This window comes from Bombina bombina, chromosome 2, assembly GCF_027579735.1.
Source record: "Bombina bombina isolate aBomBom1 chromosome 2, aBomBom1.pri, whole genome shotgun sequence".
Taxonomy (NCBI): Eukaryota; Metazoa; Chordata; class Amphibia; order Anura; family Bombinatoridae; genus Bombina; species Bombina bombina.
In genome coordinates, this window is record NC_069500.1 from 1143312986 (window position 1) to 1143328337 (window position 15352).

General features: G+C 40.8%; 1 protein-coding gene across 1 annotated transcript in view; it reads right to left on the bottom strand.

Annotated features, from left to right (window-relative positions):
• The window catches only part of LOC128647450 (probable ATP-dependent RNA helicase DDX60), a 728313-nt gene that overhangs the window by 93020 nt on the left and 619941 nt on the right, over positions 1 to 15352 (bottom strand). The window contains exon 32 of the mRNA XM_053700236.1: positions 10155 to 10276. Coding sequence (XP_053556211.1) covers positions 10155 to 10276 — 122 coding nt within the window. The remainder of the gene's footprint in view (positions 1 to 10154; positions 10277 to 15352) is intronic.

Consider the following 15352-nt stretch of genomic DNA (forward strand, 5'->3'; position numbering starts at 1 on the left):
CTGAGAATATAAGTAATCTGATTAATATTTTTTAACTGCTTGCTCTAACTGAATCATGAAAGCTTAATTTTGAGTTTCATGTAACTTTAAGCATGGGGAAAAAGGATAAATTCTTACTCATCCACTAAAAGCTAGGAGCTCCAATAATTTGTCAAGCCGTGCATAAATGTATATTCTTGTAACACCCTTGGTAGGAAATTGATCATTGATAATATCCGTTTTAGTAGTGAATTAAATGGTCTACTGTGCTTTCATTAAATGTATATGAAACTATTGTTTAGTCCCTTTGGTCCCTCTTTCAATCAGACATTGTATTAAACGGCCTTTTCATGTGGATTTGCTTTTCAAAAAAAATAAGAAGAAATATTAATTAAATGTATTTACCTATAGGTGAGAGCTATCACTTCAACACTGCTTGTAATCTCGCAAGCAGAGGGGAATTTTAAGCATCCTCTTGGCAAAAGTCAGATGCCAGATAAGCTTTAATTAATGCCAAAACAATATAGCCTTTAACTGTCAACATTTTATTGTTATTGCAAAAACATACTTCTATTTTCAACTCAGTGTATTACTTTCATGCCACTTTAAAACCTGTAATAAATAGCTTTCCATATGTTAAAAACACCAAACATTTAAACAGAAATTACTGTGAGCCATGTTGGGGCTTGCATGGACAATTTATTTAATCAGGAAACAGTCTAACGTGACTGTAGAAATGCTCACAATATGTTATTTCTTAAAAAATAAATATTTTAAACTAACTAATCTATTAATGAATTAAATATTAGTACATTAGGACATTAGGACAAAAGGCCGAATGATCTAACCTTGCAAGTTCAGATGTGTTTTTTTTACCCTGACCCTCGCAGAGACTGCCATGGTGGAATTATGGTAAAATAGGGGCAGTCCCTGCGAGTAGGGAGATGTCTCCTATTGAAAGTAATGCAGCTTGATGGATAGGGACACTTCCCTCCATAGAGCAAAGTTAGCAGTGAGCAGGGGGTGCACTTTAAAAATTAAATCCTGCAGCCAATATAAATCACATTGCACTGCTTTCTGCCTATATTATCTTACAATTGCCTATATATTCATATTCTTTTTTTTTATTAGGTTTATAAGTATTTTGAGTAAACCTCACCACCCTTTAGTTTGCAAGAAAAAACTGTGAGATCTGAAGTGGTAAAATTTCATATACGCCAATGCTCAGCCCATTTTACAAAAAACAAACAATTACGCTTTGTATTCTTGTACTTATAAAAATTAATTTCTAAGTGATTTTTGCACATCCAGTGTACTTAAATTTGTTCAGAGGAGAATTGCCTGGTATTTCGGGGCTGGACTGACCATGTCGGCGGGATCAGACTGATATACTACAGGAAAGTTTTCCTCTGTGAAAAGCACAATTGGGCAGAAAGAAGCTACTACCAGGTGGCAACCGGGCCATAGAACAAGCTATTGATGCTGCTGTTCGTTCCTGGCAGACTGCTTCTCATTCTGTTTTGCATATGTAAATATGACCCTGGGGATAGTCTCCCTAAGGGTGATGGGGGAAACCAGACGTGGACTCCTTGCTCAATGTGCTTAGAGGGATATGGCTGCACCTCACTGACGAGGCCCAAAGGAGGCCGAAATGATCGTCTGGGGTTGTCATGTTCCTTGTTCAGAGGAGAATTGCCTGGTATTTCGGGGCTGGACTGACCATGTCAGCGGGATCAGACTGATATACTACAGGAAAGTTTTCCTCTGTGAAAAGCACAATTGGGCAGAAAGAAGCTACTACCAGGTGGCAATCGGGCCATAGAACAAGCTATTGATGCTGCTGTTCGTTCCTGGCAGACTGCTTCTCATTCTGTTTTGCATAACAGGAGTAGGTACAGACTCCTCCTTGGACAGAGGTGAAAATTGTTGAGAGAGGGCATCAGCCCTAACATTCTTACTACCAGGCAGGTAGGAGACCACATAATTAAACCGAGACAAAAATAGCGCCCATCTGGCCTGTCGGGGTGACAAACGTTTTGCTTCAGATAGATAAGTTAAATTCTTGTGGTCAGTAAGAATGAGCACTGGCACGCTAGTACCCTCGAGAAGATGCCTCCATTCCTTAAGGGCCAAAATTATGGCCAGTAATTCCCTGTCGCCAATTTCATAATTGCACTCCGCTGGAGACAATTTCTTAGAGAAGAAACCACACGGATGCAAGGAACCGTCAGGCATAGGATGTTGAGACAAGAGGGCACCTACTCCAGTCTCAGACGCATCGACCTCAAGAATGAAAGGCAGGACAGGGTTAGGATGAGCCAGAACTGGAGCGTCAGCAAAGGCAGTCTTAAGACTATCAAAGGCCTTAATGGCAGAAGGTGACCAATGGAGTGGATCATTCTCTTTACGGGTCATGTCTGTGATATGTTTGACCAAGGAAGAAAAGTTTTTAATAAACTTTCTATAGTAATTGGCGAACCCCAAAAACGTTGAATAGACCGAAGACCAACTGGCGAGGCCACTGCAGAACTGCAGATAACTTGTCAGGATCCATGGAGAACCCTGCAACGGCGATAACATAACCTAGGAAGGTTACTTGAGTCTGATGGAACTCACATTTCTCGAGTTTACAAAACAGGCCATTCTCATATAGTCTCTGAAGAACCTGTGTAACATCAGAACAATGAGCCTCAAGTGTGGGTGAGTGTATGAGGATGTCGTCACCACAACAAAACAAAAAAAGTACACCTCAACACACTGTTGCAACATATCTCGTAGGACATCATTAATAAATTCCTGAAAAACAGCAGGAGCATTACATAGGCCAAAGGGCATTACAAGATACTCATAATGCCCGCTCCTGGTGTTAAATGCTGTTTTCCATTCGTGGCCCTCCTTAATCCTAACGAGATTGTACGCTCCTCTCAAATCAAGTTTAGTAAAGACCGTAGCTCCCTTGAGGCGGTCAAAGAGTTTCGTAATGAGCGGAATGGGGTAAGCATTCTTAATGGTAAGATGATTAAGACCCCTATAATCGATGCATGTTCTTAACTCGCCACCCTTTTTCTTCACAAAGAAGAAGCCAGCCCCTGCAGGAGAGCAGGATTTGTGGATGATCCCCTGCGACAGAGCATCGGCAACATACTCCTCCATAGCACAATTCTCTGCAACAGACAGAGGGTACACCAGGCCCCGAGGAGGAATGGCTCCGGGTTGCAGGTCTATGACACAATCGTAAGACCGGTGAGGAGGCAACGTACCGTCACGCACCTTGTCAAAAATGTCTAGGAACTCTCGGTACTCCTCTGGCAATTGAGATACTGAAGAAGTGCACAAGACTTTAACTGGTTTCCGAAGACAAGTGGAAATACATTGCGGGGACCACAACAAAATTTCGGACCTGCACCAGTCGAGACTGGGATTGTGCTTTTGGAACCAGGGATAACCCAGAACAACCGGAAAATGCGGAGAGTTTATCACCTGGAACTGGAGGGTTTCAAAATGGAGAGCCCCAACAGCTATGGACAACGGAGCAGTTTCGTGAGTAACGAGTGCGGGCTGAAGGGGCCTGCCATCAATGGCCTCAATAGCAAGCGGAACGGACCGAGGCAAAACAGGAATGGAGTGCTTCGATACAAAAGCACTGTCAATGAAATAGTCCGCAGCACCGGAGTCAACAAGAGCCCGAGTGACTATGGAGGAGTCCACCCAGGAAAGGACAACCGTGACCAAAGGTTTCTCCTTAAGCGGTTCCGGGGACGAGGATAAACCACCCAAGGTCTGCCCCTGACAGGACCTTAGGTGTGAGCGTTTCCCGGCCGTGTCGGACAAGACTTTAAAAGGTGGCCCTGTAACCCACAATAGACAGTTCCCAAATGATAGACAGCACACACCTGATGCTCGTGGTAGAGGGCCACTGCAAACACCTCTCTGTTGACTGTAAAAAAAACAATTTCCACAGCACCAATAAATCAGGAAAAAAGTTTAACAAACTGGTCTTTTATTAATCCATTTCAACTTATACAAAGCACTGGCACACAGCAGCATAAAGCGACGTTTCAAGCTGTTAACCCTTAATCATGCTCATGATTAAGGGTTAACAGCCTTGTTAAACTTTTTTCCTGATTTTTTGGTGCTGTGGAAATTGGTTTTTTATAACCCACAATAGAGGCAGAGCCCCTCCCTCCTCCTAAGAGCCCTCTCCGCCACGGAGAGACGCGTGAATCCCAACAGCATCTGCTCAGCAGTACCTGGTGACTCGGGACCAGGAGGCATGGGAGCAGAGGGAGGCATGGGTGGGAACGAGCACGTAGGAGACAATGGAACAGGAGGCTTCCGCAAGCGCTCCTTGAAAGAGGGCCTCTCTCTGAGTCTGATATCAATTAGGATCAAAAAAGACACCAATGCCTCGAGATCCTCTGGTAAATCTCTGGCAGCAACTTCATCTTTAAGAGAGCCCATGAAAGAAGGTGGCAACAAGGGCTTCATTGTTCAAACCTACCTCTGCGGCAAGCGTACGGAACTCAATAGCATACTGAGCAACAGATCTTGTACCTTGCTGAATGGACATGAGTCATTTAGCAGCAGAGGAGGAGCGAGCCGGAACATCAAATACCCTTCGAAAGGAGGCCACAAATTCAGGGTAATTTGAAATCACAGGTTTATTAGTCTTCCACAAGGGATTAGCCCAGGCAAGAGCTGTGTCATAGAGTAACGAGATGAGAAATCCCACCTTAGCTCTGTCAGAGGGAAACGCCTGAGGTAACATCTCAAAGTAAATGCCCACCTGGTTCAAAAACCCTTGCACTGAATAGGATCGCCTCCATATCGCTGAGGTAGAGGTGCAGAACCAGACATGCTCCTGGTAGGACTAGGTGCAGCAGCAGAAACAGGAGCAGCCATAACTTACGGGACACTTTGGTCCAAATGTGCAGTGCGAGTCAGCAGGGTTTGCAGAGATAGTGCAAATTGATCCAAGCGGTGATCCTGTTCATCCATCCTGGAAATTATGGCAGGTAAAGGTGGATTATTAGCACCATCAGGATTCATGGCCTTTGCGTAATGTCAGGGTGCCAGGAATCAGACTGAGACGAGAAGTGCAAGAATAATCACACCTTTATTAATAGCAAAAAATAATAAAAAGTCCACAAGTCAAATAACAAGCCAGGAGTCAAAACCAGAGCTGGTAGTCAGACGAGCCGAGTCAGGAGCCAAAGCGAATAGTCAGACGAGATGGAATCAGGAACAATGAAAACAGCAGTGTCAGGAACAAGCCAGGGATCAGGAACCAGGAAGGACGTCAGGCAGCCAGGTAATACACAGGAACTCTCACAAACAGGTCTGAGACAACGCAAAGGCAAAGCATACTGAACAGAGGCCCTTTAAATAATAAGTGATGACATCACAATTCTGAGACTGCATCCTGTCTCACATGGATGATGCACACCAGTCTGGCCATAAAAGGAAGTGCGGGAAATGAGCAGCATCCCCCACAATGCACCATAGTCAGGAAGAGAGGGGAGTAAAATGGCTGCCAGGAGCACATGGTAAACAAAACAGAGAAAAAAAAACCTGACAGAAGGGAAGAATCAGATAAGAAGGTCTGAAAGAACCTCCATAAACAATCGCCGAAGATTCAAGGACAAAACAGAGAGAAGCTTCTAGCATAACTCAAAAAGAGCAGCTACCAGGCTGCAAGAGGACAAAGTCCCGTAGAAAATACTCTACCGACGGAGAAGGGCAAAGAAGGAAAAATTCCAGATTACCTTCTACATGGCTCCAAAAGGAAACAATGTAAAGCCTTAATTGGAACAGAAGTCCCAGAAGGATAAAAGGACAAAAGGGAGAACAAGACTACCTTACCATAGACAGCTAACTAGTGCAGAGAAACTGAACACCCATAGGTCAGAAAAAACCCCGGGAGCAGAACAGAAATGAACCAGTAACATCCTTTTATGCCACAAATGAAAGCTGCAGGCTTCCATCAGATAGGTAGTCAGACTTAATGTCAAACCATAGTAACTAGCCAACCGAGTAGATAGCAAACCTGCACCAGGACATTCCTGGAAGAAACAAGAGAAAAAACTCAGAAAGCAGGGTGGACCAACTCCCCCCCTACTAGAAAACGGGTTAAGGGAGGACAACACCCTGACCAATAAGGAAGAACCAAGTACTCGCTAAGGGAAGGTTCCTGAACCAACTGCAAGGCCTCCCAACTGAAGTAGGGATCCTTCAGAAGACAAGATATGTGGTCGATGCCCAAACAGAGCAGTCAGAATTCCTGACCTCCAATCCGATCGAACAGTCCTATCACATAAGCAACTGTCAATGTACCTAGGACAAGAGAGATTAAAAAATCCCAGCATCCACAAGGCCCAGAGATCAGATAATGAATCTCCAACCATGAGTTCCTAAGGAAAAGAAGCAGGAAGGAGGCACCGACACCCAGAGAGACTAACTCGGGATCCAGGATACCTATCCTCATTACCCCTCAGAAACCCGAAGGGAAGGAACACTGCAAACAAGAGAAACCCTCGACCCACTGAACTCCTAGAGTCAGATGAGGAAAACTACCTCAGGAGGAGCCAACTGGATAGGCGCAGTAGACCAGATCCTTCCAAATAGAAGGAAAACGAAGAAACCTAGGAATATACCAGTAAAGAAATTCCCAGGAAAAACTTCCTCCATCTCTCCAGAAGAGAGAAAAAGAATCACCCCAGTAGGAACAAGGAGATTTTCCCAGGACTGGGAAAACAAGCCTGCTACTGAACGATGGACCGATCCAAGATGATTAAAATCGAAAACAGAGTAACCAAAAGACAAGGACTAGGTTAAAAATCCGGGCCCCCAACACCAGGTACCGGATCAAGACCAAAAACCTTGTGGAACAACCACAAAGTTACCTTTAAATGAAATTTGCACCAAAGTTGATGCATGCCATACCCCCATGGGGTCTTGAACTCATGATGTATTCCAGTGGCTGTCCACTCAGCCCTAAAAGGCCTCTAAGATAACATCCACAAAGTCTGAAGACAAAGGAAGGACCCAAAAGAGATCACGACTCCATGATTAAGATAATATGACAGTCTCTAAAGATCCAGTCTGGATCAACCCTCAGAAAACCTACAACTCAAGGAATTAAATAAACAAGCATCCTAAAACTCGGTTGACGGCAAGAGAATACACATAACAATCCCCCAGATCCCCAAGAATGTAGGATCAAAAAAGGATATACTGTAAGGACAATAACGGTCCCTAAGAACTTAGTCTCTGCAACCAAATGACCGATAGTCCTACCCCAAAAGGCAAGGGGAAGCGAAAAGCATAGCAATCCTCAAAAAAGAGGAGAGAAACACTGGCGAAAGAGATCTGAAAATCGGACAATCCAATCCACAAGGAGTACCAATAAGGGGGAATAATCGCCCCCTACACCAGGTACTGAAGATCTCCATGCAGTCATCTGATCATCTCCCCCGTAAGGGAGGACTCTAGCTCCTGTCCAAGGACCTCAGGAACTACAAATATACTTCCATAGCAGAATTTGAGTACGACCAACATCGGCTGCCCCACCAAGATGAAATAACTTAGGACCAACCTGATATCTAGGATAGAAGGGCCTATAACTTGTAAAAACAAGAAAAACAACCTCATAACAAGAGGTAAGCAAACTTAGTACCCAAACAGGACCAGCCTGTTGTCAAGGATACAAAATGTCTGCTATAACCTCAAAAGAACAGAGTGAACTAGTACCCAACCAGGACCAGCCTGCTGACCAGGGTACAACCAAACTGTTCAAGGGCTAACTGAAAGTTCTAAACCCTAGCAGGGCTAGATTAAACAAACAGACAAACGAAAGACAAATAAGCTCTGAGGCTTAAACATTGTCTCTTAACATTTATTTTTTTTGTGACATCCGCCGGAAGCAACAACCATCGCGGCCATAAAATCGCTAGTATCAAAATCCCAGAGAAGAAAAGAGTTTCCTAAAAAGGAAAAGTCTACAACAGTCTCAAGCTCCAGGACAAAAAAGAAACACATCCTAACCGGATCAAAAGAAAGTAGGCAGCACCAGCAGGTGAACGCCAAAAAGGATAGAAACACTAACAGGGCCAGCCTGTCAGAGACCTGATTCCTTAAGAGCTCAAAACTGGGATTAGATACACAAAACAAAAGACAGGAGTAGGATCCACAACCCTCCACTCATCTAGTGCTGTTCGCCATCAGAATCAGAAGACTGAGGATCCGGAGGCCAATAAAGACTGAAATCCTCCAAAGCCTTCAATACCTGCCTCAGCAGTACATGCAGGCACGTCTGTCTGAATCTAAAGGCAAAATCCATATCTGATGGGGGCATTTTAAGGCCCCGACCCTGACGGTAGTACCCCTGAAGCCTCAGAGGGAACTGCTCCCCCAGAGGAAAGACCCGGCTCTCCTGGCAGCCCTAGGTTAGAAAACACGGATAAGCTCTTCGCTGGCCCTCAGGAAGCTGTAAATGCACCAACGCCAAGAATATGGCCATGTGCAACTGAGCCGCAACCTCTGGTGGAAAGAAACCTCCTTCCGGATTTGGAACAACTGCCTGTGTAGGAACAGAAAATTCCAGGGAACGCACCTCACGGGACACAGAGTGGCGGACAGCTCAGCGGTCTCTAATCTCTCCCCAGAGGAAGAAAAGAGCACTCTATTATGGCATACAAAACATAATTGATTGGGCTGGATTACCCAGGCCTCCATACAATCTAAGCAGGAAAAAGAATCTTAATCCGAGAAATCCTCCTCAGAAAAAATCAGAGTCCTCCATAACTTGACTGGGCAAATTTTGTACAAAAATAACTGGCACCTCACACCCCCAATGGCTGGGGCACTCACCACCTCCTATGACCCAGACAAGTAGAGAATAGACCCTCTCTACCGACCCTCAGTCAAGAATACGGAAATGGAGAATGAAAACGTGACCATGCTCGGTCACAAGGTGCAACCCACAAGTCAAGGAAAAGTGCGACAGTCCCATCAAGAAACTGCGTAGCTCGAATAAACCTGTATGTTCCGTAAAAGCCATGAGCGCCAACATCACTACACATAAGCAGACAGAATCACATAACAAATATGATTAAAGTCCCCCACTGTTCAATAACCCCCCTCAGGAGATATTAACCCTTAATTCCATAAAGATAAAGGAGTCCCACTGAGACCCTGTGTTCTATCATTACATTATATTCCCACAGTGAAAGAAAAATTAAACAATCTTACCAGAATCTATGCCATGGAACAGTAACACGGTCCTTCAAGTGTGACAGATAGTAGCGTCGCTTCTGACATGGACTTGAGTGAAGAAAGCAGGCAGCGAAACTCGTCAACGCTGATTGCTTATGGAGCTGTTGATATGAGTCGGGATGGTTTCACAGAAAGACTCTCCCTGCATCTCCGGACTCCAACTTTCATCCAAGTTCTCATTGAGAGGCTGACAGGACTACTTAAAATTACTTAAATCTCGAACTACCCTCCATAAGAGACTATTCCGTTATCTTCTAACATTTCTCTGCCAACCTCCTGTGACGAAAGGCAAAGAATGAATGGGGGATGAGGGAAGTGAGGGAGGTATTTAAGCCTTTGACTGGGGTGTCTTTGCCTCCTCCTGGTGGCCAGGTTCTGTATTTCCCAAAAGTAATGAATGCAGCTGTGGACTCTCCCCGTTTTAAGAAAAAAATACTATTTTTTGGTGAACAATTGTGTTAAAATTTTGTATCCACCTTAGTAATACAATTTTTTTTCCTACGTATTTTTGTGTGAATGTTTCAATTATTTGTTTTGTAAGATTTACAAAAAACAAATTTTATTGTGAACTTTTGTATTGCATGCATTTCCTCTACATACGAAAATGCAGTATACGCCCCTTAGCGAGACACCCTGTTTTCAGGGTAAAAAGTGGCTTTATATTATTCCACCAGGGAAATAGAAGTATTGGCAAGCATTCTTAAATAATCTCGCCAGTTCAAAGATCTTTAGATCATCAGACCCAAAGTGTGCTAGAGTTTCTAAATCTGGACAGTAATATCTTATATATAAGTATATAGATATGAGTTTGTGCACTTTTATATATTATATTAAACACACATATAAATGCAGATAATTGGAACAACAAAGTGAATCTGATATTCTAACCCTAGATACCTTACCTTTGACTGGGAAAATGTGCCTTTACTTTTCAACTTAGATGGTGCATGATATCTTCTTCCAAACAGGTTTGACAACACCAGCACTAGACTTTCCATAACAGAATTTGAGAAATGTATTTGGTCTATAAACATAGAAGCATTTGAATTAGATTTATATTAATAACTGTTTTTTTTTAATTTCCCTAAGCATTGGAGATAGTTATACAGTTAGCAGTAATATTATAAAAGCCATACTAAAGAAAAAGAAAAAAACTAATTTCTAGTTAATTTCTTACACTTTTACTTTGTAAAAAAACCATCAGAGGACTAGATTCAAAATTACACAAATGACTTATCAGTATTTATAAAGTACTTTTTTTATCTCATTATATTGTAACGAAAAAACCACATGCAAACTTTTTTAATGTTTTTTTTTTTAAATAATATTTATTAGGTACATTCACAAGTCCAGAAAAAAAGAAAAAAACAAGCAGAATATACATAAAAATAATGCAATACATTTAGCAGTTTACATCAAGACAACTAAAAACATGTAAAGTAAGTGTTATATCTGTGTCACATCAAGGAAACAAAATTCATTTATTTTTATTAGTTAGCTACTTTCATAGATTAACTGGGTCATGAATTAATTTGTTTCCATCTTTAATAAATAAAAAAGAAAAAATGGCAAAAAAACAAAAGGTGGATCAAAACTCTCACCGTGGGCTCAATCTCACGTTCTTCCCACTATCCCTCTCAACCTGTCTCTATCCCATTTGTTTGTTGCCCTTTTTCTTTCCTTTCCATCTCCCCTCCTCACTCCTCTCCTTCCTACATCTCTTTCCTACCTTCTCCTCTTTCCTTGTCCTTTCCTATCTAACCTTTATCTTCTCCCCTTTCCCTTCCCTCTCTTCTCCGGTCCTTTCCCTTTTCCTATCTTCATCCTTCTTTCCTTCTCCTTTCATCATATAACTCTTATCGTAAGGGAATTATCTATCCTCTCTGTAGCAAGATATCCATTGGGCTGGGAACAGCTCAAATAAAACCAGATCAGTGTAGCTACTAGAACTCAAAAAAGGGAATAGAATCTGTTTTTGGATTGGGTGAGAATAAGTTTTAAATATAGGTAGCCAATCAAGTAAAAACGTTTTGATTCTTTTTTTCTGACAAGGTATTAATGTGATACGATTAAAAAATTATTTGATTCTGTACTTCCTTAAAAAAGAGATAGAAACCGGGGGAAGAGTGAAACTTCCAATTTTTCACGATAAGATGTCTAGCCGCAAAATGTATATTATGTTACATGTAATACGGATTGGAGCTAACCACCAAATATACTGCCATTGCTTTATGCAGATTGATTTTAGATCAGAGGCTGCTCTTTGTGAAATATGCACTGGAGCAGTACAGAAACCCTTTGTATGGATAATGGCATATGGCTGATTTGCATGATTTGCCATTGTGAAGTTATTTGAGAATTCCCTGTAAAACTTTCACATGGAGGAATTTTACGCAGCTTTTCAATCTCTCTTTGAGGGGCTTGAGAGGAAGATCAGCAAGAGAATTGATCAACTAATTTTGAAGCGGCAAGAAGTGATTTATCCCCTACTTGTGACGTGGTTGAGGATGATATTAACTAACCATGTGGCATAGAGATAACCTTTAGATGCCCTGTGCTAACACCTCTAGCTAATATGTTGCAGGTCTGTACAACTAGGATCAAGGATCAAGTTATATCTTTGCAATCCCCTAATAGTCTCTATCTGCCTCTTGTTGCACAGGACAGTGATATGGTCTTAGCTGAGAACAGCTTAAGAGAGGAAGACAGATCACCGATCAGAAGGGAAAGTGCTATAACCCAAGCTGAGAATGGCTTGGGAGAGGAAGCCAGATCATTTGCCAGTTTGCAATTTACAGACAAGAGTGATGGTGTGTTCCTTGATCTTGGCAGAGAAGTGCCCCTATACATTCTTGAGATTTAGGGGAGATGGCTGGCTCCCTTGATTATAAGTGGAATTCACAGCAACAGGGGAAAACTGCTATTGTGGAGATTTATGTGAACTTAGTGCCACTTGAACTGTTCTGGCCGTCTTACACTAAACTTTCACTTGTGAAGCTTTCATGGGATGTTGTACTGCCTGCATCTGGAATAGAGTGACTTTGTATTTTTCTTGGAGTGGGTTACATATTGAGGTTCACTTAGAAACCCCCCTTGGGGTTACATGGGGTAATTTATTTGATAGTATATTATTAGAATTCATACGGACTATGTACGGTTGTAATTTTGCACTTTATGCACATATTAGCTTTAGAGATTTCTAACTCACTATCACCTAAATTACGAATTTTGCCCCCGACATCACCGACACTAAATAAAATTATTAACCCCTAATCCGCTGCTCCCCGACATCACCGACACTAAATAAACCTATTAACCCCTAAACCGCCAGCCCCCCCACATCGTAACTAATGCTGCCTGGATGAGGATGGATGACCGGACTTCAGGAACCATGAGTAGATATTCTAGGGTTAGTGTTAAGGTTTTTGTTTTTTTCATTTTTTGGGGTGTTTTTTTTTTTAAGATTAGGGCTTTGGGTAGGTTAAAACAGCTGAATGTCCTTTTAAGGGCAATGCCCATACAAATGCCCCTTTAGGGGCAATGGGTAGCTTAGGTTTTATTTAGACAGGTTTTTTATTTTGAGAGTTTGGTGTGGTGGTGGGTTTTACTGTTGGGGGAATTTGTATTTTTTTCTAGGTGAAAGAGCTGTTTAAAGGGACACTGTACCCAAAAATGTTCTTTCATGATTCAGATAGAGCATGCAATTTTAAGCAACTTTCTAATTTACTCCTATTATCAAATCTTCTTTATTCTCTTGGTATCTTTATTTGAAATGCAAGAATGTAAGTTTAGATGCCGGCCCATTTTTGGTGAACAACCTAGGTTGTCCTTGCTGATTGGTGGATAAATTCATCCACCAATCAAAAACTGCTGTCCAGAGTTCTGAACCAAAAAAAAAAACGCTTAGATGCCTTCTTTTTCATATAAAGATAGCAAGAGAACGAAGAAAAATTGATAATAGGAGTAAATTAGAAAGTTGTTTAAAATTGCTGCTCTATCTGAATCACAAAAGAAAATTTTTGGGTACAGTGTCCCTTTAACTTAGGGCAATGCCCCACAAAAGGCCCATTTAAGGGCTATTGGTAGTTTATTGAAGGTTAGGGGGTGTTTTTATTTTGGGGGGCTTTTTTTAATTTTATAGGGCTATTAAATTAGGTGTAATTGTTTTTATTTTTGATAATTTCGTTTATTTTTTTTGTAATCTTAGAGCTTTTTATTTTTCGTAATTTTAGTGTTTATTATTTTTTGTAATCTTAGATTTATTTAATTTTTTCGTAGGATTAGTTTTTTTTAAATTTGTAATTTAGGTTTTTTGATTGGTAGTTTTATTTTATTTTATTAGAATAGTAATGTTAGGTTAATTTATAGTTTAAACTTAGGTTTTTTTATTTCACAGGTAAGTTTTTATTCATTTAAAGATAGTTATATTGTAATTTTAATTTAAAGTTAGGATGGTGTTAGGTTTAGGGGTTAATAGTTTAATTTAGTTTTTTTTGTGCGATGTGGGGGGCCGGTGGTTTAGGGTTTAATAGGTTTAGTTTAGTAATCTAGCCGTAAATGATTAGTGAGTAAACTACACAACACACAGTATCAATCTTTATAATGATTTATATTCAGTATTAGGTTGTAGAACACTATTTAATCAAGACTATTTGTCTACATCTAGCATAATAATAGAGCACTATATTTTGCATGTTTAGTAAGTATATTATTCCTCTTATCAATTTTATTATTATATACACTGATTTTATTATATTAAATTTTGAGCATATGATCTTGTAAAGTATAGATTAGAAATCCTGTTAAGATAATGTATTATAACACACTTGCAGGGCAATAAGTATAACATGACAACTAACACAAAAAAAAACCTAATTGTATATCTGATTGTAGTTAGTTACAATATATATTTGTTGTCTTATTACAAATATGCAATATGACACATAGTATCACTCTAATTATTTCACTAGGTGGCAAATTCCCTCTGTGTGCGTGGGGTAATGATGTCATTCACAACTTTATCGATTAGGCGTAAGACACTTTTTCATTGGAATGTTAACGGCAGATATGATAGAGGCTAAATAATGTAAAGGCGCTTAACCATTAGGTATACGCTGTGGCAATATAACATGCTGGATATCACAATTGTTGTAGACGATCTTACATAATCCTCAGCGGTATCAATAGGCCATGGGATTCTTCAAGGTAAGGGGACAAATTTGTAATTTTGTAACAAGATGATAATAGATCTTTATCTGCAATTGAATGTGATGTTATTATGGTTTAGCTATGCATGATTCTTAGTGAAAATCAAGGGTTAAAGCCGTGCATAGGATATATATTGCATTGATATTAGTTTAGTATTGTTAGGTTGTGACACATATGTTTCCAATCATTATTTATTACTTCTTTTGTTAAATGTCTAAACATGATTTCTGGGATGTGTTTACATAAATACGAAAATGCTGTTATGCATTGCAAGTATGATGATGGTCTTATTAAGACACATACACCTAGATTACGAGTTTTGCGTTTGTGTTTTAACGCTGAAAAAATGGCCATTGCAGTGTTAAAACAGCAACATAGCAATTACGAGTCTTGTCGGTATAGCTGTACCGCAAGCATTTTAGCCTGTAACGCAATGTCAGTCCCGCACTCAAAAAAATAACGTTTTTGCATGGGATTTCCATAGCGCTGCCATTACAAGTTTTGCAGTGAGGCTAAAAAGCTTGCGTTACATCCTATAACCACACGATCCGTTTGCAATCTGAGACCAGTAGTTATGAGTTTTATGCAACAAAACTGTTACACAAAACTCATAACTAAACTGTTACAAAGTACACTAACACCCATAAACTACCTATTAACCCCTAAACCGAGGTCCTCCCGCATCGCAAACACTATAATAAACTTATTAACCCCTAATCTGCCGCTCCCAACATCGCCGCCACTAATAAAATGTATTAACCCCTATTACGCCGCTTCCTGACATTGTCACCACTATACTAAAGTTATTAACCCCTATTCCCCCGCACTCCAACATCGCCCACACTATAATAAATATATTAGCTCCTATTCCGCCGCTCCCCGACATCGCCGC